Here is a 27,889-nt window from a genome sequence, read left to right as displayed (position 1 = left end):
CACCCGCAGCCACAGTAGCGTTTGAAGATCTTAAACAGGCACTTACAACCACTTCAGTTCTTCGATTGGCGCAGTTTGATCGTCCATTCAAAATTCAGATTGATGCATCCTCTACGGGCATTGGAGCTATATTATTACAGGATCAGCATCCTTTGGCTTATTTCAGCAAAGCATTAACACCTTGGCTTCGGGCTTCTTCGGCATACGTCTGAGAGATGTATACTCTCACGAAGGCGGTGCGTCATTGGCGTCAGTATTTACTGGGCAATCGCTTCATCATTTATACTGATCACCAGAGCTTACGCTCTCTTATGCACCAAAATATTCAAACGCCTGAGCAGCACAAATGGCTCACCAAGCTTCTAGGCTTTAAATTTGACATTGTTTATAAACCAACAACGGCTAACAAACCAGCGGATGCTTTATCTAGATAGTTTGAGGAGGAGACACCTCAACTCACTGCCCTTGCAGTTACTCGTCCCATTCCAGCAATTTGGCAAGCCCTCCAAAGTGCTTATGCTGAGGATACAGACATGACAAACCTGTTGGACTCCATTCGGCAAGATCATGCGGCATATCCAGACCATACCATCCGAGATCACATTGTATTATTCAAGGGCCGTATCATGGTTCCTGCAAATGGTCCTTTGCGCCATCTATTAATCTCGGAGTTCCATAAAACACCTGTGCGTAGTCACGTTGGGGCTCTCCGAACCTTCCACAGGATCGTGGGCACCTTTCACTGGCCTTCACTGAAACAGAAGGTGCGCGACTTCGTGGCAACTTGTCGAGTTTGTAAGACAGTGAAGCCGTTTAACAAGGCTCCTCAGGGCTTGCTGCAGCCTCTCCCATTGTCGGGAAAAATCTGGGAGTCACTATCTCTAGATTTCATTACTCACCTACCAAATTCGGGAGGAAAGACAGTTCGTTTAGTAGTCGTTGATCGACTACTAAACAAGCTCATTTCTCAGCTCTGCCAACACAATTCACAGCACTCCAAGTTGCTGAGATCTTTGTGATAGATATTATACGCCTTGGTGTCCGACCGAGACCCATTGTTTATGAGCCATTTCTGGAGAGAACTGTTCGGGTTGCAAGGTACTCAACTCTCGATGAGCAGCACCTATCATCCTCAGTAGGATGGGCAAACAGAAATTTTGAACAGATATCTTGAGGATTACCTCAGATGCTTCGCCGATGATCATCCCAAACAATGGTATTCTCTGCCCGCCTGGGCCGAATGGCATTACAATACAGCGTGGCACTGCGCCATCCAAATGTCTCCTTATGAGGCGGTATATGGACAAACACCTTCCACTTTACTGGATTATGTGGGTTCGGGAACAACGGTGGAAACAGTCCATAATATACTCCCGGATCGCACCCGCGTGATGACTATCCTCCGGGATAATCTCCTTCGTGCCCAGCAACGCATGAAGACTAAGGCTGATACCAAGAGGACGGACACTGCTTTCAAGGTGGGCGACTGGGTCTTCCTCAAGCTGCAAACCTATCATCAACGATCACTCACTCAGCAACCATCCCATAAGCTCTCCAAACATTTTTTTGGACCTTTCCAAATCTTGGAGAAAATCGGTCCGGTGGCATATCATTTGGAATTACCGGAATCAGCCCAATTACACAACATATGTCACATCTCAAAGCTCAAAATTCGCTGAGGCGACCTTGTTAGTGCAATAGCTTCCACTTCCAGGAGAATTCAGGGAGAACCAACCGGTTTTCCAACCGATATCTATTTTACATTCCCGTATTATATTACTTCGAGGACAGCCAGTCAAGCAATACTTGGTGCAATGGGAGAACCATTCGGCTGTGGATGCGACCTGGGTTACTGCGCAGGAGCTGCGCCATAACTTTCTCCACTTCCGACTTGAGGACAAGTCTGGTTTTGAAGGGCGGTCTAATGTACCGGTTAATGGTAAAGAGAAAGAGGGCAATGGTCAAAAGAAGGAAGGCAAGGGTCAACAAACAAAGGGGCTGAGGAGGAGCAACCGGGAAGCGGCAGTTGTCACGCGGTTTGGGGACTTTATTATGGGCTGATTACTAGAGATTACCTCGTAATCAATGATGATTGTAATCCTTAACCAATTGTATGGCATGTCGTGAAGCACAAGGTACTAAGAATGAGTGGCAGACAGCCTATCATTCAATTTCTAATCTCTGTCTTTTTCTCTCTCTCTCTCTTCCCTTTCTCCCTTTTCCTCTCTACTTTTTCCCTTTTCTCTTATTCCTTATCTTCCCCAAAACCCTACCGCCACATCAAGACTCTACACACACCATATTTGTGAAAAGAATAACACTCAAAATTATACACAACATATCAAAGACCAATATGCAAGTTGAGCAATTTTTTCACACGAATGTTGGCAACGATGACATGAGCTACTCCAAAAACTCCACAATCCAAGTGATCATTTACTCTTTCCCTCTCTACATATAAATATTTGTGAGTGTGTGTGTGTGTGTGTAACAACTTCTAGTATATTTTGCAGAGTTTGATACAATCAGTGACCAAGTCAGAGAGGGAAAGAGCAGTGATAGAAGCGTTCAAGAACACATCCTGTCCTAAGATCATGAGTATTGCGGACTTAGGTTGTTCTTCAGGACATAATGCCTTACTTGTGGTCTCTGATGCCATTGATGCAGTGGAGTTAGTGTGCAAGGAGCTCAACCAGAAGCCATTGCCAGAGATTCATGTAATGTTGAATGACCTACCAAGGAATGATTTCAATACACTCATTGGATCATTTGAAGATTTCAAAAAGAATCACGCCTGTTTCATCTCAGTGGCTCCTGGTTCATTCTACGGCCGTTTGTTTCCCAGCCAGACATTGCATTTTGTTCACTCTTCCACGTGCCTCCACTGGCTTTCTCAGGTCAAATAATTAATTTCCTTTTTTAGATCAGGGACAAACTCATTTTTTATTTCTGTCACCCCATACCTACATGTGCTTGTCCATATATACACTAGCTATATAATAGTTCTTCTAAAAGTATTTCTAACCTTATACTACTAGTGAGAGGACAAATTAAGCAGGTCTACTATTTGATTTTATAGGTTCCTGTGGAGCTTCAAAACGGAACCAAGTTGGGGCTAAACAAAGGAAATATATACATCTCTAAAACAAGTCCTCCTTTTGTATTAGAGGCATTCACCAAGCAGTTCGAGAGAGATTTCTCACAGTTTCTCAAGTGCCGAGCTGAAGAAGTCATTCACGGTGGTTGCATGGTGTTTACACTGGTTGCAAGGAAAGGTGAAGATCCATCTGTTGAAGGTATTTACCTCCAATGGGAACTCTTGGCACAGGCACTCATGGACATGGTCTCTCAGGTATATATATATATACATATACACATCTTCATGGATGCATGCATGTACTATCACATGAAAACGCTACTTATATTTTATATGCATCCAGGGTATTGTGGAGATGGAGAAAATAGATACCTTTAATCTGCCATTCTACACACCTACTTTAGAGGAAGTGAAGAATGCTATCAGAAGAGAAGGATCGTTTGCCATCAAAAGCATTCAGATGTTTGATGTTGGGTGGGGTGAAGCAAGAGATCAAGCTTGTGAACATGATGATAAGGTTGAAGATAATGCAACCACTGCTCAAAGAATGGCCAAGAGCATGAGGGCAAGCTCCGAATCATTGTTTGTAAGTCACTTTGGAGCGGAACTAATGGATGAATTGTTTGAGAGGTATAGTAACTTCATGGAAGGGTATTTCTCTAAGTATCCTGACGGTGCGCTTACCAACATTTGTGCATCTGTTCAGAGGATTAATGTACTGTAGATATGAGCCCAAGAAACTGTTGGAAGTTAAACTTAAACCTTTAAGTATTGAAAAAAATAATAATGTAGAGAAATAAAATGTGGGGCTACCTTTAATAAGTTAGATGTTTATGATTTACTAATATGAAGTGAAAAAGTCATGAGTTGCTATGTACAAGGAGTTTCTAGAATATTAAGAGTCCTTTGTAAAATCTATATAATGGACTATTGTTAATGAGTTTGTTAAAGAAGAAAAGTTTATTAGAATATATAAAATGTTAATTTTATATGTGTGTTTTTCTTTCTTCTTTCTAATATTTTAATTGAGTAAATTGTTTCCGACAGAAACCTTTCTCTTTTGTTTATATATTTATTTATAAAAGTTTTTTTTAAATGGTTAAACCACATGTATTAAAAGTAAGATAAAATGAAGGTACAAAGGCAACATATGACAACTCTGAAGTTTTTAGGGAGTAAAAGGCCTCTCAACTAGTTGGTTGATGCTTCATCTTAACCCCTTATGACTATAATGCAGATTAGGAACTCCAACCTACACTTAACAATCATAGGTAAGTCTTCCAACTTAGCTTTTTTTAAGACTTAGCTTTTTTGGTGTCTGCCGTTTCAATAGAGCAAGACCTTTTCCTCCCAAATTGGGTTGATTTGGAGTATAGGCTGTTGGAATTGGTTGATTTGAACCCAGACATTTTTGTTTGAGTAGAAATGGGCTTAGACCTTTTTCTTAGTTTGGGTAAATTTGGGAGCATACCCATTTGTTTGAGAAGAATTTGGCTCATGCCCATTTGATTGAGTGGATTTCGGCCTATTAGTTTGAAGAATGTGAACTAGTTGGACCTTTTGAAGACTTGGTTCAGTAATATTGAGTTGGAGCTGGTTAAGTGATGCAGCGGTATACTCAAGACCGTTGATTCACGCACGAATACCCGGTAATAAGCTTCCAACGCCTGTTGATCAAAGATAACCAGGAATTGGGAAGAGTAAAATCTTATTACTCAAGAAAATGATTATCACAAAACTGATTTCCTCTTGCCCATAGGCTTACATTAAATAGGCAAAAATAGCACTAAGAAAGGAGATAATTCGAAAATTTACCAAAAATAATAAATTCTCAAGTATCAGCAAGAAATAAGAGATCTATCAAAACAAAGACAATTGCCATAAACGGCTCACAAATCAGAGATTTCTATCCTAAGTTATAACGAAATCAATTATTACTAAAAATAGCAAAATTAGAGTTTTCAAGGCCTAAACAATGGAATTTGGCCAAATTTTGGTATGACTCACGAGTTTGTGGGACACAAACTCATGACTTTTGTTCCTTGACCCGTTTCCCATCAAATAGACCAGGTAAAACCACAAAATCTCGTCGCTCACCAAATTAGCGAAATGTCCTTGAGTCGTATTTCTCCATGTACGCACATGCCACGTCATCTATGCGCCCGTCATCATTAAGCTCCACCGAATTTGGGGATAAGTGAGGGCTGATGTAAATAATACAGTTAGCTTGCATAAATTTAAAATTTGGCACACCAGAGTTCACTTTGGGTTCTCACTTGGTTGCATGCAACGTTAGAGACGTTTGCGTGAACACCATTGAGGCATTGGAGCTACCGAGTATTCACTAGGTCAACTCCATTTGGTTAATTAATTAATTATGATATATATATATATGATATATCCTTGCAATATTTCTGAAATTCTGCAGATTAATTATGCAGGTTCCTCTGGATCTTCAAAATGAAAAGAATGTGAAGATAAACAGAGGAAAGCTATGCACTTCAAAAACAAGTTTAGAAGCATATAGTAAGCAGTTCTAGAGAGATTTCTCATTGTTTCTCAAGTGCCATGGTGAAAAACTAGTTGCTGGTGGTAACATGTTCTTCACACCGTAGAGCATTAGTAAGAATTCAGATCACACTGATGCGGAGAACTGCTACATGTGGGAGATCAGATCACACTGATGCGGAGAACTGCTACATGTGGGAGATCATGCCACTAGCTCACATGGACTTGGCCTCTAAGATCATTTTCTTGTTTTTCATATTTATTATCCGTATTTATTTATTTATTTATTATTTTGGATAGAAAATAATGGAAAGATTAAAAATCTCTTGACATGTTGAGTCAATTAAGCTCTCTTAAATTGATTAGATTAGTTAATTAAGGTTAAATAAAAACAAATTAATTCATTTTTTGCTTTTAGCCTTGACCCACTTATAAAACTTCATATTGCAGGTTTTTTTTGAATAAAGTGGATAAACCACCAATTTATTAAAAAAAAAAGAGAGCAGAGGAGTACAATAGAAAAGGCCAAGAATAAAAAAAGGGTAAAAGTAAATAACATACTGAAATCCTCACCAGAGATGAGGAAAACAGTGAGCAAAAGCAAGACAGGAAGAAAGAGAAAATAAAACAAGTTGGGACGGCGAAAGCAACCGTCTGAAGATACAGGCCTGCCCAGCTACAAGGATAGGAGGACTACTCCTGATCAGCAGGTTGTTGTGGATAAGGAGAAGATAGATTTATTCAATGCACCATTCTTTGCACCATCTTTAGAGGAAATGAAGCATGCCATAGAGACTGAAGGATCCTTCTCCATTATAAATATTGAGAGCTTTGATGTAACCTCGGATGAAACAGAGGATGAAGACAATGCAACCGTGATTTCGATTATATTCTTCTTCTTGATTTCTTTTCGTTAATTACTCTTATTGCCTCTGATTATAATTTATTTCCTCTAAAGATGGTACATAGAATGGTTTATTATTTAATATAATAAATAATTTAACTCCAACTAATGACGATAGTAAATATATATGATTTTCAATAAAATTTGTAATTTATTCATTTTAATCAAAAATAAAATTATATATATATATATATATATATATGATTCAAGAGGACATACAATTTAATATTCAAAATATAAACTACTTCCAATCACAAAGAAGATAATGCGTGTTCATGTTAAGGATGATGTTAAATTCACAAAACTATAATCAGTTGTCTCATCAACTTGGTGTTTTATTATTTAATATATTTATTTATTTATTTACATGATTTATTGACTGATCTTGGGACCACTGCTGCTTAGTCCTGGAAATTAAGTTTTACACAGTGAAGACCTGCTGAACCAAAGGCTTTAGATATTATTTATTTTTAAATAATCCATTTTACATTAACTCATTTCTAATTTCCCAGCCAAATAGAGTTGTGTCACTTGTGTGAGACACTAATAAATTTTTAAATAAATAAATATAATTTTACCAAATAAAAATAATTAATTTCATAATATAGTTTAAATTGAAATTATTTAAATTAATATTGGCGTGCTTATTATTATCAAAGAAAAAATTCTTCTAAAATAAAATATCAACTATTTTTTTTAAAAAAAATAAGTATGAACAAGCTATAAACCTTAAATTTTAATGATTTTTGGATATCAACTATTTTTATTTTCTTAATCAAGAAAAGCCGCCTGATCGGGGAATACCCAAACTAGTAATGCAAAACATATAGGTAACATATTTTCAATCAAAAGAATGGCTCCAAATTCAATATAGATGTTAGAGGTCATTTGTTTACCCATAGTGACTCAAGTCAAAATAACAGAGGTCATTTAATTACCCTTGGTGACCCGAAACTAAATATGAAAGGCCATTATTATTTAACCAATGGATAGTTGCAAAATTACAGTCTCATTTTTCTAGAATTTCTTGTTGACAAGGTCAATGTTTTAACCCCCACTTGAAAGGGTTAAGTACAGTTCAGTTAGAGACAAAAAAAAATTATAATCAGAAAATTTTGCAGACAGAATCCAAAATTATACATATATTCCAAATAACTAGATGAATAATGTCATAAGCAATTTATGTAGGTGCATAAATTGACACAAAATAATGTGATATACATACAATAATAAGCCAATAGATTAAGGATAAACAAAAAAAATAGACAATTTAATAATCATAAAGAAAAATTTAGAATTTAATGTTGAGAAATCCAAGAAAACCAGATAACACAACCACAATTAAAAATTAATTAAATAAAATAATAATGAAATAAATACATATTGTGAGATCAAATTTGCCAATAAATTATTCAATATTTAAAGAAATAACACCAATAATGAATAATGAACAATTAATTAAGAGGATAATTATTTTTCAAAATTAAGTAAATAAACAAATAGCCCAATAATAGTTGAAAAACTGATTATAGTTTATCTGAAATTAAAAAAAAATACATGAGCTTAAGTGGATTTATTCGCCTGAGAAATGTCCGAACTCAACAAAAATTTTCCAATTTGAGCCCCAGAATCAGTCCCTTTGGAGGGTCCTATAAGCAAGTAATGAAATCAACACTAGGCCAAACACAACAAGAAACCCACTCGCATGATTAAACAGTAATCGTGTGTTAAACCTAAGCATGCTCTAGAGAGCAAAATATAAGGGCTTGTTTCTCAAAAATATATATATATATATATAAAAAGGGCTTGTAGGTCAACTCTTAAGTGCAAGTGCAAACTCAAGTGGGCCGCAATTCAAATTATAAGTATATATGAACACACATATCTCTCTATTCAAGCCTAAACAGTAGCGTATAACATAATGTATACATAAGTACGTACCCACTTGAGATAGGGACATTTTAAATATAATGGTTTCCAAAGCATAAACGTAATTAATTATACCCAAAACAACATGTCATACTCATAGGTGTATATATATTCAATAATACATCTGGTTAGGTGGCCACAGAACACACATATGATTTGTGAAAGTGGCTGTAGGTTCTCATGCAAGAATCATATATATATATATATATATATATAGAGCATCAATCTTCTAAGAACGTTCTTAGAAATCTAATCTATGGATGTTGATTCTTAACCTTTGGATTATCAACCCCCATCACAACACACCACCCAAATGACTGTTAGATTACTGTTCACTGGTTGTATCTTCCTATTTTTCTCTGTTAATTCTCTCTCAACCTTTTAAATATTTGGGGATGTTCCTGTGAACGCCCCCAGATGATTTATTTCCATATATATATATATATATATATATATATACACACATATATCACACGTACACCTATGCAAGGTTAACAAAACAAAATCACAACTAGAGATGGCAACAAGTTGGGTCTGGTCGGGTGCGAGTATTACCATACCCGTACCCGTACTCGATACCCCGCTAGTATACTCGAACCCGACGGGTTTTAAAAACCCCAACCCATACCCGCACTCGACAGGTAATTGGGTACCCAGCAGTATACCTCGCCCCGCCCATATTAAAAAAATAATAAAAAAATTTATTATTTTTATTAAAAAATAACTTAAAAGTAATTATACTTTTTTTATAAAATATAATAAAATAATTATAAAATTACAAGACTAAACAAAGAGCAAACATAAAAAACCCTAAATTGTGAAGTTGTAGAACATACTAGTATACATATATGTATATATATATTATATAAATATTTTAGAATTCCCATACCCGCACGAGCACCCGTTTCATACAAGTCGGGTTTTACCCGAACCCGACCCGAAACTCGGTCAAATCGGGTTTTACCCGTCAAACTCGGGTCGGGTCTGGTCGGGTTGGGTCGAGTATGGGTATTATTGCCATCCCTAATCACAACAAGCAATTTTGGGGACAACAATAGAACGTACACACACACACAACGTAATCACTATATAGAGAGTTTGAAAAATAACAACAACCAATTATACCACTAATGAATGGTTAATGTTATGTATGTTGTATATTTGTATGTATGTAGGCAGTGGGGTACATTTGTATTATTGGCTTCTATATGTAGACCTATAATCACACTTGTTCACAATTAATGAAGATTGATTCTTTCTCTTCTATCTCTCATATCATGGTATCCGAGCTAGGTTAGGTTTTTTTTCCGGCCAACTACTCCGGCCATTCTCCGACCATCCTCTCCGGCCATCTTCATCGGCATTCTCCGGTCATCTTCCTCGGCACTCTTCATCTACATCCTCTTTTCTTTCATCATCCATTCTTTCAAAAACTGAATCTTCTCTTCTCCATCTTCTCCACCACCTTCACCATCATCATCAACTTCACCAACCCCTCCATCAACCGGCCACCATCACATGGTCACCACCTTCACCACCATCATCAACCTCACCACCTTCACTACCATCATCAACCTCACCATCCCCATCATCAACCGGCCACCATCATCAATTAGACAACCTTAACTTCACCACCTCCACCACCATCCTTAACCGGCCATCACCATCATCTTCACCACCCTCACCATCCTCACCTGGCGACCATCACCACCGTCTCCATCATAACCCGACCACCATCACTATCATCTCCATCACCGCCATCCGGCCACCATCCCCACCATCACCCCCATCATCAACCGACCACCATCCACACCTCCATTACTTCCTCCAAAAGCTAGCACCCAAAACATCGGTCACATCACCATTCCATCACTTGCGACTTCTTGCCTAGCCACACATAAACACATGGATGTGACACCACTGTTGCCATGTGTTCTCTTGTCTAAATATCACAAAGCATTGCATTGAGATTATCTTGGTTTTGCTTATCCTGGTTTTGCTTTAAAAAAGTGATGATGAATACTTATGGACCGGCCTTTGTTCGTCTTGAGGGAACACATTCTTAGGCTTCTTTCGGAGGGGACGAGTCTTCTGCCCATCTCTTACTTTTTCTTCGTACCTTGGTGTCCTTTTCTACTTGCTTCCAGGCTCCTCCCCTTAATGCCTCTAGGCCTCCTCCAAGGCCAAAGAGGACCGAGCAGCGAGGGCTCACACATGTCACTCGCCTTGTTGTTTCTTCACCGCCTCCACCTTTTCTTCCAACACCTCACTATACACAGGCTTCTCCTACTCCACTGTCTCCTGCAGATCAGTAGTTTTTAGCTATGTTCTGGCAATTCCAGTAGTCTTATTTGGCAAACTCCATCTCTTCTATTGGACATGCGACTTTCACCTAGGTTGCTCTATCTGCATCAGGTAGTTTCTGTCCTCTCTGGGTTCTTCACTCTGGTGCTTCTCTCCACATGACCCCTGATACCACTCATCTGCACCATTCCCATTCACCTTCTCACGTCACCCGTGTTCGCACTGCTGATGGCACACTTCTTCCTATTTCCTCCACTAGTCATTTCTCTTATAGTGATTTTTTAATTCCTTCAGTCTCTCATGTTCCTCGTTTACCTATGAATCTTATATTTGTAAGCCAGCTTACTGATCATGATTGTCAGGTTATCTTTGATGGTACCTCGTGTCATGTGCAGGATCGCAGTGGGACGGTGATTGGAATTGATTGTCGTTAAAATGGAGTTTATGCATTGGATTCCCTTCGTCTTCCATCTTCACCTAAACCCATTCATCACTATTATACTGCCATTCAGTCTCATCATAAGTGGCATTATCGTGTTGGCCACTTATGCTCGTTTCGTATGTCGTTCCTTCTTCGTCATGGCGTTTTAGGAGCTCTCTCCTCCTTATGATGTCGTCTGTCTTGGATGTAAACTTGGTAAGCAACTCCAACGTCCTTATCCTTTGAGTGTGTCTCAGACTACTGCTCCTTTTGAACTTATTCACTCTGATGTTTAGGGTCCTGCTCCCTTTGTCTCTAAAGGTGGTCATCACTATTATGTTATTTTTATAGATGACTACACTTGATTCACCTGGTATTATCTTATGCCTCACCATAACCAGTTATTATCTATTTATCGCTCCTTTTCTACTATGATCCACACCCAGTTCTCTGCCTCTATTAAGACCTTTCAGTCTAACTCTGGCGGTGAGTACACCTCTCACGCCTTTCATCCCTTTTTATCTTCTGAAGGCACTGCCGTTTATCTCATTAACCTACAATCCTACTCTCACCTTAATGGTCGTAGTCCAGGTGAGTGTCTTCATGGGACACTTCCCCTCTATGATCATCTTCGTGTTTTTGGTTGTCGATGCTTTGTTTTGCTCTCACCTCAGGAGAGAACAAAGCTAACAACCCAGTCTGTTTCATGTGTTTTTCTAGGATATAGACTTTAGCATAAAGGTTATTGTTGTTATGATCCAGTCACTCATCGTATTCACATCTCCCGTGATGTCACGTTTTATGAGTCCACACCTTTCTATGCTTCTCCCTCTTCCATTGAGTTCTCATCTCCCTTTGTCCCTCTGTCCTTCCTTTTTCCTACCCCTTCGGTTGAGCATACTCCTTCTGTGTCTTGCTCTCCTCCATCATTCAACCCTCCTGCCGAGTTTCTTTCTCACTCCTCTCTAGACCCCTCTACTCCTTTATCTGCTGAGTCTCCTACAGTGTCTTTCCCCCTTTATCTGTTGAGTCTCCTGCAGTGTCTTCACCTCCTCCCTCACTTCCTCTTGCTCACCCACCTGTTCGTTTCATATACCACCATCGGGATCCTGCAGAGCCTCCATCTCGATCTGTCATCTCTGACACCTCTCTTACTATAGATCCAGCTCCTGAGGTACACTCTCACACTTATTCTTTACGCGATCGCTCCACTTTGAATCCCCTTGTCCGTTTTGCTTTTGCTAGCACCAGTGTTTCAGAAGTCTTTGAGCCAAGTACCTACAGGGAAGCAGTTCAATTACTTGAGTGGCGGACTGCCATGGTAGAGGAGCTTGATGCTTTGACTCGGACTCATACGAGGAATCTTGTTCCCCTTCCTTCTCATGCCGTTCCCATCACTTGTCATTGGATCTACCGTGTGATGACTTGTTCTGATGAGTCTCTCGAGCGCTATAAAGCACGTTTGGTGGCTCGTGGCTTTCAGTAGGAGTATGGTCGTGACTTTGAGAAAACTTTTGCCCCAGTAGCCCACATGCACACTGTGCGCATTTTGGTTGCTGTTCGTGGTTGGGTTCTTCATCAGCTTGATGTGAAGAACGCATTTTTTCATGGGGACTTGAAGGAGGAGGTTTACATGACTCCTCCCCCTGGGTCCAGAGTGGAAAACCTCTCACTTTCTATATGGGTAAATATGAGTAAATAATGAAGTGATCAATCTAGCCTAGTATTATTGGATAGCTTCTCCCTGCATATTCTATCAAACAATAATGAAATTAATATATGAACTCAACAAATTCAATTCTATTAAAGAAATAAGATTCTTGTCCTAATGAGAATAATAACATAGACTAATAATAAAATTTTTACCATACTAACACTCACAATAATACTATAGTGAGCTCAAGTATGTCAAAGTAGCCCCCAAAAAATAAAGAAATAATAAAATAATAAAAATTAAGAGAACTTGGTGTAGCCATGAAAGCTTTAAAATGTAAGAACTCATACATTAATCTTTTGTCCTAATATCATCAAGTTCCACTTCTATATTTTCTTTATCAATTTTAGTTATCACATCAACACATTAGATTCTTGTTGTAATATCATCAAATTCTACCTCTACAAGTTTCTTCATTAATTTTAGCCATCACATCACTACAATGTCAAGACAACTAAATTGGCTAGCCCTCTTCATAAACCAAAATGGATGATAACATTACCAAAACATTCAACCAAAGGAAAATGACATCAATTAAGATTTGTTAATTTCTTGATTATTTTTTCTTTTGTTAAGTGTTTTTGATAATCTTTAATGGGGATTTATAGAGATAGAGAAGTTGGATGGTTTATCAGTGAGATCAAGAAAGAATTGGTTCTAATGATTCACATTTTGTATGATATGTTTTGAAAAGGTTTGAATTTGGTTGTGAATCATATTATTGTTTGAATTTTTTGTGGTGAAAGAGATTTTTTTTTTTAATAAAGTGGATAAACCACAAATTTATTAAAAAAAGGAGAAAGCACCAAGTACAAAAGAAAAGACAAAGTACCAAACATAAGAAAACATGAAAGACTGTCTTCTTCACCAGGGATGAGGATAACAGTAACAGTACTAAAAGAAATAACCAAAATTATATGCCTTCTTTTATTCTTGTATGAGTCTGAAATTTTCTTTTTTAATTTTAGAAATTTATTGGACACGTGAATGAACTAGGATGTAAAGCTGATGGTGATGGAAGAAAGGAGACGAAGTAGGAGAGGCATCTAGGAGTTTTTTTTTTTAAAAAAAAAACCACTGAATGTTTCATTTTAAACCACTGAAGGGAAATTATATTTCAAAATCGAGATGTTATTACAACAACCTCGAATATTTAGAATTTCATAAGAATGTGTTAACCTATGAACCCAAATGTATGTGATTATTATCTCGTCTTCATGGAATTTGATTTTTCTTGTTTAATTCATTGGATGAACTATGTGATATTGTGCCTTTGAATTGTTTGGTTTATCACTCAAGTGAGTTAATTCTATATAAATTTTGATTACTTTGAAGCTCTCTGGTTCAGTTTTGCATATACTGAAACATGTAAATTGTTGCCCTAATGACACCATTGTTATGCATAAACTGATTGTCTTTATTATTTATTGTTGTTCGAGTAAAATTTTTTGCTTTCTTTACTGCATTAGGCACTGGAACACCTTATGAGAAATAAGATTTAATTTGAAAGCTAACTTGAAGTATATTGCATTTTACTTTATTTTGTTTCCATTCCTATATTTGATGTATAGAATCCATGAAATTGAATGGCCTAGAAAAGAGTTTATTCTACCCAGAGATTGGAATAACTATTTGAATAGTAAGAATTATCCTTGTGATAATTTGGCTTGCAAAATTTGTTTTTCAGAATAAATCTGCTGCATTGTGGATTCATCCTAGTATAAAATAGCATCAGGATTAGTCTCGCAAGCGCTAGAGTTTTAATAAAGGCAACCATGGCAATGATTATAGGTGGATCAAAGGGTAGATATCAGAGATAACTGGCACATTAAAATGTGAACACTGTTTTTGGACTTGAGTGACAGCTATCAGAGATGCCACCCATAATTTCTTTCCATCACTTTTGTAACTATTTGCATTTTCTTTTACGAAGCATCTCTTCTGGGATTGCCAATATGTATATATTATTTCCTTCAATGAATCCTGTTACCATGCTTGCTATTGGATTTTAAATCATAAGTTTATTTATTTTTTTTTTTTGGAGATAAAAAAGAAGTAAAAACAAGAGTTCTTGGATTCTGCACTCTGGTCTTTCTTCACTGTCTACAGCTATAAACTTGATTTTCTGACATATCGTCAAAGATATAGCAGCACAAGAGGAGAAAATGCATTTATTCACCTGAAGATGCATGGTTAGATTTTGAGGATCTAAGGCATAATTAGCAGAAGGAACAAACAGGCTTATATTTGTAGTTCAATCATACAAATGTTAATAAAGTACAATTCATTTCTAAAGATATCAATGATGATTAATCCTGAACAATGGCTTCCATACAGCATGTGTACTAAAATGACAGAAAGGAGAGATGCCTTATAGTTCTCGACATGAAGGGTGAAAAAAGATATGGATATAATGATTGTTTCATTTTAAACCACTGAATGGAAATTATATTTCAAATCGAGATGCTATTACAACAACCATGAATATTTAGAATCTCATATGAATGTGCTAACCTATGAACATAAATTAAATTTTGGCAAATCATGATTGGGAACACTTTTCAAAAATAAAGTCACTAGAGCAGTTCTTCTTACATATTCTGATCTACAAACCAGAAACAATTTACCTTTTTCTTTGCAGGAAAATTAGATTTGGAGTTAGCTCCTTCTTCTCGATCTGACTTCTTCTCAACCATCAACTTCGTCAACTTCACCAGTTTTTGTATCCTTCGAAAAATCACCATCACTATCACAATCACTATCCTCAGATGCATCATTTGCCTCAGGAGCCATATTCTGATCAATATTTTCATTATATATTGTTGTCATCATCAGCTACATTATTTATCTCAGCAGGCTCATTGCCACCCAGTTCTTCATATTCGCAAAAAGAAATTTAGAGGAAACACCATAAGAACACCAAAAGACAAGAAGGCCATAATCTGCCTCATACTACTATCCAAAAATCGCTTGACTATTTCTATGTTTTCATAGTTTTACAAGCCAACAAATAATTGTGAAATCCTCAGATTTGGAAGCTCCAGCTTGCCGTCCAAGATTTGTATCATCTATGGCACCTCAATCATCTGAAGAATTTCATTCTCATCCATGTCATTGACAACACATCGATCTGCAAGAAGTTAAAAAGAGAGTAATGTGAAAAGATCAAAGATCTGCATCAATCTTTCCCCTTTTCAAATTTAAAGACACTAAATAATTCAACAATTAAGAACGAACATCAGGCATAAAAAATCAAATCTTTTTGCTAACATTCAAACTACCAAGAATCATACACTCTGTGAAACGATTAAAGAGAGTAATGTGAAAGGATCAAAGATCAGCATCAATCTTTCTCCTTTTCAAATTTAAAAACACTAAAGAATTCAACAATTAAGAGCGAACATCAGGGCATAAACAATCACATCATTTTGCTAATATTCAAACTACCATGAATCATACAGTCCATGAAAAGAGTAACATGAACAGATCAAAGATCAGCATCAGTCTTTCTCTTTTTCAAATTTAAAGACACCAAAGAATTCAACATTATGAACAAACATCATCAGGGCATAAAAAATCATCTCATTTTGCTAATATTCAAACTACCAAGAATCATACATCCACGAGTTAAAAGATAAAAAGAATTCACAAAGATCAATGTACGTACCCCTTCTTGATGTCCCTCAACTTAATTCCTTTGCCCTAAAAAACTACAAGAAAGGCTCCAATTTCAATAGCGATTCAGATAGAAAAGAAAACATCAAGAACCCTAATTTACCTCTGGGATGTGAAGGGGCTTCTTCTTCTCCTTCGCTTTGGCCTACCCTAATCTTCTGCTTCGTTATCTTCAAGATTCTGGTCTCCTTCATTGGAATTCTTCACCACCTCGCTCTCTTGTCGAGGTATCGCCGGGGCTCCGATCATTCATTCAATGGAGAAGAGAGAGAGGGTTTTGGGCAATGGATCGACTGAAAAGAGCGCGAATGAGATAGGGAAGCAATCAATTGGTTTAAATAGATGGCGGGTTCGGTGTTCATATCTGGAGGAGGCCCATCAAATGATCTTAACCGTCAAACGTTATTTTCATTTTTTTTTTAATTTTTGGATTTTTTTAATAGCCCATAAAAAATGGGTTATTTGCACAGTATTCTTCTAATGATAATATTTTGTCAATATATTCCTATAAATCATTTTTACTTATTTAAATATTCAGTTATTTGTTTATTATTTTTTATGTAAATGTTTTGTAAGGATATAAGGTAAATATGATTTTTTTAATAAAATTTTATTAGCAGTTCACAGTGTTGTTAATAAGGTGTACATGCTTTCTTTTTCCGCTCTCGAAAAAAATAAATTTTCATTTAACCTAGTATTAATTAAAACTTAATTCTAAATAAAAATGTCAATAATTACAACCAGAGTATAATTTTCGAAAATCTTGTTATCAATTTTGTTTTGTTATGGGCAAGTTTGCAGAACATTGCAGACCATATAAAGAAGTTTTCAAAATATTGTAAATCATAAAAAGATCCGCTCTTTGTCCATCATTAAACATTGTTCAGTTGCAGACAATTGCATAAGAGTTTCCAAAATGAATTTTGACTCTCTTAATTGGATCATTGGATTGTTGACACGTGTGTTAGAGAAAAATAAAGTAATTACAGTAACTAATAAAATTCATATAAAAATACATATAGTTCATTATTTACCCCCTAATGATGGTTAGCACCAATAAGCAATTTTTTATTTCACCTCTAAAGATAGTAGTCAAAGTATAGAAGTAGGTGAATGCATGTTGAAATACAAAATATCATGAGAGAAATATATCATTAATATTATGCTTAGGAAAAATAACAACAATTATGATTTAAAAAAATTTGACAAATGAAAAACCAACAAATATAAACACCTAAATACAATAGCAGTACTAAAGAAATTCAGGCACTTCAACTTACATTAATGCAACATTAATTATAGAGCGCTTATTATTTGATAACAATAGTAAAATAATATTTAAACAAACACAAAGAAAGACAAAGTGTAATTTACAAGCAGACTCCAAAAAGCACTGATAATAGGTCAAAAGTATAGAATAAATCAGATATGTGCAAAGACATGAAGCTCTTGCATTCACAATAAATGAAAGCCAATCAAATGAAGTTACATTGTTGTAATGAGAGAGAATGGAATTTGGATATTTATATAAATATAGTTGATTTTACTTTGTACAAACATTAGCAGCAACAAACAAGACATGAGACATTGAATACTATTATCATGAGGTGGATTACATCATCAGTAGATAAGAATCCATTTTGATAATCGATTAACTAATTTGAAATTAAAGACACAGAAGGTTCAACAACTAGTCTAAGAAACCCTCTGATTTCTAGAAAGGTAAGTCAATGTGTCACGCCTCGAGCCCAGCTCGCCGGACCCGGTGCGTAGAGAAATGATCACAAACCCATAGGACGTGAATCCAGTAGACCTGCAAGGCCTCAGAACTTGATTTAGGACAGACAAAACTATAATGAACCAACTGAGTTACAGGATTATAGACTACACAGAGCACGCAATACGGGAATGCAAGAAGTCTAAAAATACAAAATACATGGACACAGGGACAGATAATGACAAGAATTCAAATTTTATAACAGAACAAGACAACATTTATAGACGGTCTTTCAAGATCCACGCTAGTCAATCACTCTTGATCTAAAAAGGATTTAAAGCAAATCTATGAGCTCACTAGCCCAGTAAGTAATCTAGAAATTGTTTTAAAACAACAACATTTATAAATCTCGATTTCAGATATTGAGAATAATGTAAAGTTTAAACATAGTTTAAACAAATACAAAATAAATAATTCAATGTAGGTATAGTTCTCAAGTAATACTGCTATTCAAGATAACTGTGATCAAATGAATACCAAATTTCCAACTTCATACAATAAATTGCCAGAAATGAGCATAAGTCTTCAAAACATAATTTAAACAAAATACAAAGTGAAATATTCTAACAAAACATTATTTCCAAAAATGATTCACCAGAATTCAAAACCCAGAAATGTGATATAAAAAATTACAGAAACTTCAAAGCAAAAAATAGTAGATTCCAGTGTATGTCTCGAAATTCACTATATATGCCAAAAGTCATTTGTTTACCCTCGGTGGCCCAAGCCAGAATAACAGAAATCATTTATTTACCCTCGGTGACCCGAGACTGAATATCAGGTGGTCGTTAATTATTTCACCGAATGAACACGGTGTGAAACTGCAGTCTCATTTTTTCAGAATTTTTTGTCCACAAGGTCAGCGTTTACTCCCCACTGACAGGGTTACATATCACTCATTTGGAGGACAAAACATTCATACAGATTTCAAAGCCAGAAAATAGAATATTCACAGATATTTTTCTAAGTATTCATGCAAATGAAAATACAGAATTTCAAAATCCCACTTCAAGAAAAATAATTGAATAAATAGAAATTATTTACAAAATTTAATAATTGAATAAATCATCAAATAAAAACCAGTCACCCTGAAAATTTACACTCTCAAGGTCTCGGCATAATATCACTTCTAACATGCCTCATTTCACAACACATAACTCCAAGATCATACCAAAAATTGCAAAGATGTTTTGCAGTACCAAACTTAGGACAATCCTGAATATTTTTCTTTGTCAAATCATTCTCAAAATTTAGTCTCCAGAAGTGAGAAAAATCATACTAAACTTGAAGATTTTCTGTAGAGACATCATCTTTCACAAGTCTTTTAATAGATCATAACTTCTAATCTATAAATCCAATAACTTGAAATTTGCAGATTGATCAAGGTAATAAGGAATATTTTCTATACTGTGCACTTTGTCTCATTTTACTTATTAAGTCCGGAATTTGTCTATAAATCTACAAGTCTATTCAATATCATTTTTAGGAAACGTCAAATAGGATGGATCATATCTCAGAGTGTACGCCACATAAATATGAAATTTGGTAGATAGATAGATCAAATAAATCATAACAACTTTTCAATTTTAATCTTCTACAAATTTAGCCTCTATGACCTCCAATCCACAACCCTAAATTTCTACCCCAAATCTCAAATTTCGTTCAGCTACATTAAATTATACTCCAACAACAAACCCCAAATTTTACCCAAATATATATATATATATATATATATATATATATATATATATATATATATTCTCAAAATATTCCTTCCACATCCTTCAACAACCACCTCCTTCCACCTTGAATGTCTTTGGAAACTATTTTGACAATCTAGTCATAACTGTTTCTAATTTACCAGAATATTAGTTTTAATATAATTAGTTTTTACATTATATTAGCTTTTATTAAGGTTATTTTCAATAAAATTTTAAGTATTCCAGTTTCATAAATTTATTATAAATTAATTAATTAATTGCACATAAATTAATATTGTAGTTATATAATGACTATATATAATTATATTAATTTTATAATTTTAATTACAATAATAATAAAAATAAAAATAATTGTTTAAAAAATTAATATTCATGTGGGACCTCAAATTTGGGGTAATCCTATGCCAAACCCTAAAAATCATACTGAAGCGGGATCGGGCTAATTGATCGATTCAACACATTTATATTTCCGACGAGTTCACAGGGCAAATCCGAAGGTTCTCATCAGAGAGTTATATCAACGAGAAGGATGACTAGAGGCTTGATGATTGTCTCGGGTACTACCTTGTTAAATGAAAGAAGGCGCTTGTGAACGCTTGGCTTGCACCTAGAATCGCAGGAGCTCGAGAAGATTGACAAGGTTCGGGCGAGTATGCTTGTTGGGACAAGCACGGGTGGTCTCACAATGTTTTTTTTCCGATGGAGTCCAAGCTCTCATAAAAAAAAATAAATAAATAAATAAAAACGACAGATGCTGATCAAAGAAACGGAGATGGTGCTGGCCAAGTTCGTGTGCACTGAGAATTATCCCCCCACCATGATCATTCCAAAGTCATCCTTAAGCTAAGAGCTCGCTCAGGCAGAGGTGTTCATTGTGTTGTATTGGGTTTCAAGTGAGCGTTTGTGGTGCAAGGCATAAAGGTGGAGGAGCTCTTGCATAAATCTAAGAGATGAGTTCATTGGACCAAAATGTTATGAAGCTTGAAAATACGGGCAATGGGCTAGCTTTGCTTAAAGTTGGCAGAGAAATGGTTGAAAATGAGGCTAAGGTAGCTAAAGTTCTTCAGAGAAGTGGAGATTCAATGGAGTCATTGAAAAATACTATATAGAAACTAGAGATCGAAAGGAACAACTTTTGTATTCAAAGTAAAGATCAAAACATACTCTATTTCCTGGAAAATTCATACAAGCTTGGACTTTTCTAAGAAAACCAAAAAAAAACATCATATAACTCTAATAAAAAAAACCATTCATATACATTTGTCAAAGTTCAGTAACTAAAATGAAATAACCTAGCTGAGTCACATTGCAACGTGTCGGGCTCATCTTAATCTCACTACTTGACCAGGATTCTTCCTCGAACTTACACAATCCCTTGATCTCCAAATCTCAGTCATTCTTCACAAACACAATCCATGTCTTCTCTATTGCCTCGAGCTTAAATCAAATCTACTTGATCAAACGCATAATCGCCAGTCATTTCCTTCCCTCGGATCTCCCAACTAATTTAACTAACATTCAAACACCTAAAAAGGCCAAGCTACCCTTCACTTCTTAACTTATTACACCAGGACACATTTGAATTCAGATTACAACTTCTTCACTCCATCTCTTCTAAACTCCTCTGATCTTCAATCAATTCCAACAGAATCCCACCTCAATTGATGCTGACAAACACCCATCTCACCTCTAAATTGTTTATGTTTCTGAATACTCAAACATTTGGTAAATATATCAGCAACTTGCACATCAGTTGAGCAAAAATTCAATTGAATCTTCAAATCACAATCGTTCTTCACAAATACAATTCATGTCTTCTCTGTTACCTCAAGCTTAAACCAAATCTACTTAACCAAACGCATCATCGCCGTTCATTTCCTTCCCTCTGATCTCCCAACTGATTTAACTAACATTCAAACACCTAAAAAGACCAAGCTACCCTTCACTTCTTAACTTATTTACACCAGGACACATTTGAATTCAGATTACAGCTTCTTCACTCCATCTCTTCTAAACTCCACTGATTTTCAATCAATTCCAATAGAATCCCCCCTTGATTGAAGCTGACAAACACCCATCTCACCTATGAATTGTTTGTGTTTCTAAATACTCAAACATTTAGTAAATATATCAGCAACCTGCACATCAGTTGAACAAAAATTTAATTGAATCTTCTTCCTTGCCACAAGTTCTCTAATATGATGGAATTTAACATCCATGTGCTTTGTTCATGCAAGGAGAGTTGGATTCTTGGCAATGGCTATGTAGGACTATTGTCACACCAAATTTGAGTTGTTGATTCACAATTTAATGCACAATCACTCAAAATTTTCTCCATCTACAAGCTTTGACAACAAGCTGAACTCAGTGAGATATACTCAGCCTCAGTAGATGATAAGGCCACAATTTCTTGTTTCTTTAAAGCCCGGTAAACAACACTTGAGCCTAAATTGAAAACATATCCTGATGTGCTCTTTCTATCCTCTTTATCACCACACTAATCACTGTCACAATAGCCTTCTAGCACATATTCAACTCCACTGTTATACTGAATACCATAATTAAGAGAACCTGCAACATGCTTAGCACTTGTTTAGCAGGTCCTAAGTGAATTTTTGTAGGATTATGCATATATTTGGATAACTGATTCACTGCATACACAAGATCATGTCTGGTATGAGTCAAGTAGAATAGTTTGCCAATTAATTTTCTATAAATGGTTGCATCTGTCCCTTCTGCTTCTTGAGTAAGTTGCAACTTAGTACATTGATTCATTGATACATTCACAGCCTTGCATCCTTATTGAACTGTTTTAGCATCTCCTTTGCATATCTCTTCTGTGATACATACACACCTTGCATACTTTTATGAACCTAGATTGGGAATCATCCACCAAGTCTCTAATCACTAAGCTTAATCTAGTAGCAAGAATTTTTGAGACAATTTTTGCAGATAGAATTGACCAAGCTAATGGGGCGGAAGTTAGAAACTTCAGTGGGGGCAAATTTTTTAGCTATAAGAGCGATGTGGATCCAGTTCAGGCGATCAAAATTAATTGAGCCTTTATAAAAGTCTTCGCAAATGTTAACTATGGTGTCCTAAACAATACTCCAGTTATTTTGGTAAAAGAACATGGGGAATCTATCCGGGCCTGGAGCTTTATCAGCATGGAGTCCGAAGACCGCTAGCTTGATTTCTTCTAAGGTGAAAGGTTGTTCAAGCGAAGAGAGATCAACTCTATCTTTGAAAGCGAATAAATTTTGCCAATCCAAAAGGAATCTGTTAGGAATAAGAGTACCCAGTAGAGACTGATAGTGATCATTAATAATTTTACCAATTTCTTTATCACCTTTAATCCATTGACCAAGATGGCAGATCCGTGGGATGAGATTCTTATTTCTCCTACCATTGGCCATATGATGAAAGAATTTGGTATTGAAATCCCCTTCCTTAAGCCAGGTAATTTGGATCTTTGTTTCCAGTAAATTTCTTTCTGTTTTAAAAGAGTAAAGAGTTCCTGACGTAAATGAAGAAAACGAGAGGATTCCTCAGTGGAAAGGGGTCTATTTTCTCCAATAATGTCTAGGGAGTGAAGCTCAGCTAAAAGATCCTTTTTTATGAATGTTGGAGAAGTCAAAGTTGTTTTTCACCCAAGTTCGAAGTTTATCTTTTAAATAAATCTGTTTTTTTGGAGAGAATAAAGGTGTCACAGCCTTCAGGGGAAATATCTTACCACCATTCCTGAATTAAGGAAGGAAGTTGAAGATTGGTGAACCAAAATTTTTCTAATCAGAATCGTCTTGGGCGAGGATGGTGGTCCCCAAAGTCTAGACAAATGAGGGAATGATCAGAGCCAAATCTGGGAAGTACGTATTGGGTGTGTCTGGGATATGGAGTAGGCCAGTGATGTGAGATTAAGAATCGATCCAGATTGATCCAAAGTGGTTCAGATTAGCCATTAGTCCAAGTGAATCTTAGACCTTTGATAGGAGTATCAAGGAGGTTAAATTCGCTTAAGAATTGTTGTGAAGTAGCTAGGCCTCTGAGAATAATTTCTCCTTGACTTTTATCAAAGGAAATGAAAATAGTGTTAAAATCTCCACAAATCACCCAAGGAGCATTATGAAGATCCCTAACAGTACGAAGTTCATACCAAAGCTCTAATCTGAGAAGATGATCATTGGTTCTGTAAACATTTGTACAAGTCCAAGTAATGTTGTTCAAAATGTTTTTAAAAGCTATAGAGATGGAATAGGAACCTTTATGAAGAAGCGTTCCAAGTACTTGAGAATGATCCCATGCAATGATTATGCCACCTGCGGTTCCCTTTGCAAGTATGTAATCAAATGAATAAAATCGCAGTCCACCTACTGATCTCCAAATAAAGCTATGAATATCTTGGAGTTTGGATTATTGAATACAAACAACATCAACATGTGCACTAAGTAAAATATCTTTAACTAAATGGCATTTAGAAGGTCTGCCAAGACCTCTGACATTCCAGCTTAGTATTTTCATGAGAAACAGATGAGTCTAACTGTCGGATCTCATAAGAGATCCTGAAGAATTGCTGAAATTAGCAACTCTATCCTTTTCTAGTGAGCGTATCTTATCTAGACATTTATGTTTGTGCTGAAAATTAATACCACAAGAGTTGCTATAATTGAAAAATTGTGCATCAGTCCAAGAAGAAAATACTTAATAAGAAAGGTTAGGGGTACCTTCTCTGGGATCAACAGGAGTTTTCTTCTTAGAGGACCTAGGGGGATGCATAACAAACCATGCTTCTTCATTCCAATGACCAGATGGCTTCTTATTCCGATCGCTCCTTCTGATATGCCATGAAGCAATAGTAATAGAAGGCTGATCAGGAATGACATCAAGAGTATCAGAGATCAAGGTACCCTTGTCAATCTCAACCTGATCAAGGGGAGAAAACTCAAATGATCAGAGATCAGAGATCAGAGCATGAATCATACATCCACAAATTAAAAGATAAAAAGAATTAATCCACAAAGATCAATGTACCTTTCTTGATGTCCCTCAGCTTAATTCCTTTGCCCTAAAAAACCACAAGAAAGGTTCCAATTTCAATAAGAACCATATAACAAGAAAACCATAAGCGATTCAGATAGAAAAGAAAACATCAAGAACCCTAATTTACCTCCGGGAGGTGAAGGGGCTTCTTCTTATTCTTCTCCCAAAAATCCTCAGTTCGATAACGATCGATGGGTTTTCTCCTTCGCTTTGGCTTACCCAGTGCGAGTGCTTCGTTATCTTCAAGATTCTGGTCTCCTTTGTTGGAAATCTTCACCACCTCGTTCTCCTCCACAGTATTGCCTACACTTGTTGAGAGATATCGCCGGAGCTCCGATCATTCATTGCCGGAGAAAAGAGAGAGAGGGTATTGGGGAATGGATTGATTGAAAAGAGCGTGAATGAGATAGCGAAGCAATCAATTGGTTTAAATAGATGGTGGGTTTCGGTGATCATATCTCGAGGAGGCCCATCAAATGATCTTAACCGTCAAACGTTATCTTCATTTTTTTTTAATTTTTAAATTTTTGGATTTTTTTTGTAAAAGCCCGTCAAAAGTTGGTAATTTTGACTGCATTCTACTAGAAATAATATTTTGTCAATATATTCTTATAAATCAATTTTACTTATTTACCTATTTAGTTATTTGTTTATTATTTTTTTTCTGTAAATGTTTTGTTAGGATATAAAGTAAATGTGATTTTTTTTATAAAGTTTTATTAGCAATTCCCAGTGTTAATAAGGTGTACAAGTTATCTTTTTCCACTCTAGAAAAAATTAAATTTTCATTTAACCTAGTAGTAATTAAAAGTTAATTCTAAATAAAAATGTCAATAATTACAACTAGTGTATAATTTTTGAAAAACTTGTTATCAATTTTGTTCGGTTATGGACAAGTTTGCAGAACATTGCAGGCCATATAAAGAAGTTTTCAAAACATTGTAAATCATAAAAAGATCAGCTCTTTGTCCTTCATCAAACATTGTTCGGTTGCAGACAATTGCATATGAGTTTCCAAAATGAATTCTGACTCTCTTAATCAAATGTTATTAAGGATCATTGGATTGTTGACATGTGTGTTAAAGAAAATAAAGTAAGTGCAGTAACTGATAAAATTCATGAAAAAAATACATAAAGTTTGTTATTTCCCCCCTAATGATGGTTAGCACCAATAAGCAATTCCTTATTTCACCTCTGAAGATAGTAGCCAAAGCATAGAAGTAGGTGAATGCATGTTGAAATACGAAATATCATGAGAGAAATATATCGTTAATATTATGCTTGGGCAAAATAACAACAATTATGATTAAAAAAAATTTGACAAAAGAAAAACCAACAAATATAAACGCCTAAATACAATAGTATAGTTGTAGGAGGGAGCGGGAGCTCTTCAGTTGGCTTGGCTGTCGATGTCAAGGCTCAGGATAGGAGGTTAGGCACTAAAATAAGAAATAGGTGCAAGAGATGGAAAGGGTGATAAATACACAATCAATGTATGTTGAACTGTTTGTATTTGTTGATTGTGGAGTGGATTGGCTGGGCTACTGCTCATGAATTCTTCTTTGTGGTTAATTAATCCAAGGAGACAGTACTGGCAATTTTCTGATCATAATCAGAGTGGGAGAAGGCTCACAAAGCAAAAGCAAAGGCGACGTCAAGTCAAATCATGGCATTTTTTATTTTTGACAGGCCTTGAAGAATCACAGCAAAGGGTTTTTTCTAATAAAAACTCCCCTCAACCCAACTTGCTGATTGGACTCATCCCACACCTTACACTGCAACCGTAGGTTATATACACTTTTGCCTATTATCTTCACAGTACGATCTCAGTCAATAATAAGATATGCCTCATTGTTTTTCGTACCCTGATAGCCACTACTGGCTGTAAGTTTTAATTTGGATTCAACTTTACTGGATGGAATAGCATTTTTTACCCTCTAGAAAATTGACTTAAAACTTAATTCTAGATAAATAAAAATAAAATTTCAATAATTATAACAAATGTATAATTCTCTAAAAATGGGCTAATCAAAAGAATAAGAGTAAAGAATGCTCAATGTTATTATTATTATTATTTTTAGGGGGTGGAAAAGGGTATATGTAAAAAGAACAGCACAAAATTTTGCAAATATTTTCGATGACAATAGTTTACAATGACTTGTTTATATAGTTCACCACTAGTTTTTTCACACTTGTCCTTTGGATGACTAATTTAATAAAGGCAATAAGAGTATTATACCAAAATGTGTTAAATTTTCGTATTATTTTGGGATAGGTGTCACAATTTACTGGAAATTACACAAACTACATTGTTAGAACTACACCTAAGTCATCCTCAAAAGGGGTATATATGATATTGGATGCGTTGCTATAGCGGTAGATAATGAGATTTGGTAGCCAAATTTATAATCAATTTTGTTCGGTTAAGGAAAATTTTTCAAAACATTGTAGGCCATATAAAGATCCATTCTTTGTCCCTCATCAAACATTGTTCAATTGCCTAAAATTGAATATGAATTTCCAAAATGAATTTTAACTTGTTGACACTTGGACGAATTGGTTCTAATGATTCACATTTTGTTTGATTTGGTATGAAGAATTGCATTGTGAATTCAATCAACTTTTGTGAGATCTCTTTCTGCATTTCAGCAAGTATGAAGCAAGCTGACTCGTTAATCTTCATAGTTCATATTTAGATGAAAAAAAGTCATAAAATAAAGTTTTTAATTAAGCCACATTAGTGTTTTTAGCTTTCACATTTCTCATTTCAAGAAAGCTACAGAAATCCAACAACTGAGATTT

General features: G+C 35.7%; 1 protein-coding gene and 1 long non-coding RNA gene across 2 annotated transcripts; one reads left to right on the top strand and one right to left on the bottom strand.

Moving 5' to 3' along the window:
* The first annotated feature begins 389 nt into the window (after positions 1 to 389).
* On the top strand, positions 390 to 4,060 carry LOC120270019 (S-adenosyl-L-methionine:benzoic acid/salicylic acid carboxyl methyltransferase 3-like). Its single transcript, XM_039277027.1, has 4 exons — positions 390 to 2,428; positions 2,514 to 2,897; positions 3,080 to 3,352; positions 3,441 to 4,060. The coding sequence occupies exons 1-4, from the start codon at positions 2,114 to 2,116 to the stop codon at positions 3,819 to 3,821; spliced, it is 1,353 nt and encodes a 450-aa protein (XP_039132961.1). The 5' UTR covers positions 390 to 2,113; the 3' UTR covers positions 3,822 to 4,060.
* An 11,493-nt stretch (positions 4,061 to 15,553) lies between these two features.
* Positions 15,554 to 16,790, bottom strand: LOC120270030. Its single transcript, XR_005539542.1, has 3 exons — positions 16,656 to 16,790; positions 16,545 to 16,587; positions 15,554 to 16,007 (listed from the first exon to the last, which is right to left on the bottom strand). It is a non-coding gene; the product is annotated as an uncharacterized LOC120270030 (long non-coding RNA).
* Positions 16,791 to 27,889: the final 11,099 nt, after the last annotated feature.

The sequence above is a fragment of the Dioscorea cayenensis genome, chromosome 10 (genome assembly GCF_009730915.1).
Source record: "Dioscorea cayenensis subsp. rotundata cultivar TDr96_F1 chromosome 10, TDr96_F1_v2_PseudoChromosome.rev07_lg8_w22 25.fasta, whole genome shotgun sequence".
Lineage (NCBI taxonomy): Eukaryota > Viridiplantae > Streptophyta > Magnoliopsida > Dioscoreales > Dioscoreaceae > Dioscorea > Dioscorea cayenensis.
The sequence above is the reverse complement of the archived record's forward strand: the minus strand, read 5'-3'. Positions and strand labels throughout refer to the sequence as shown.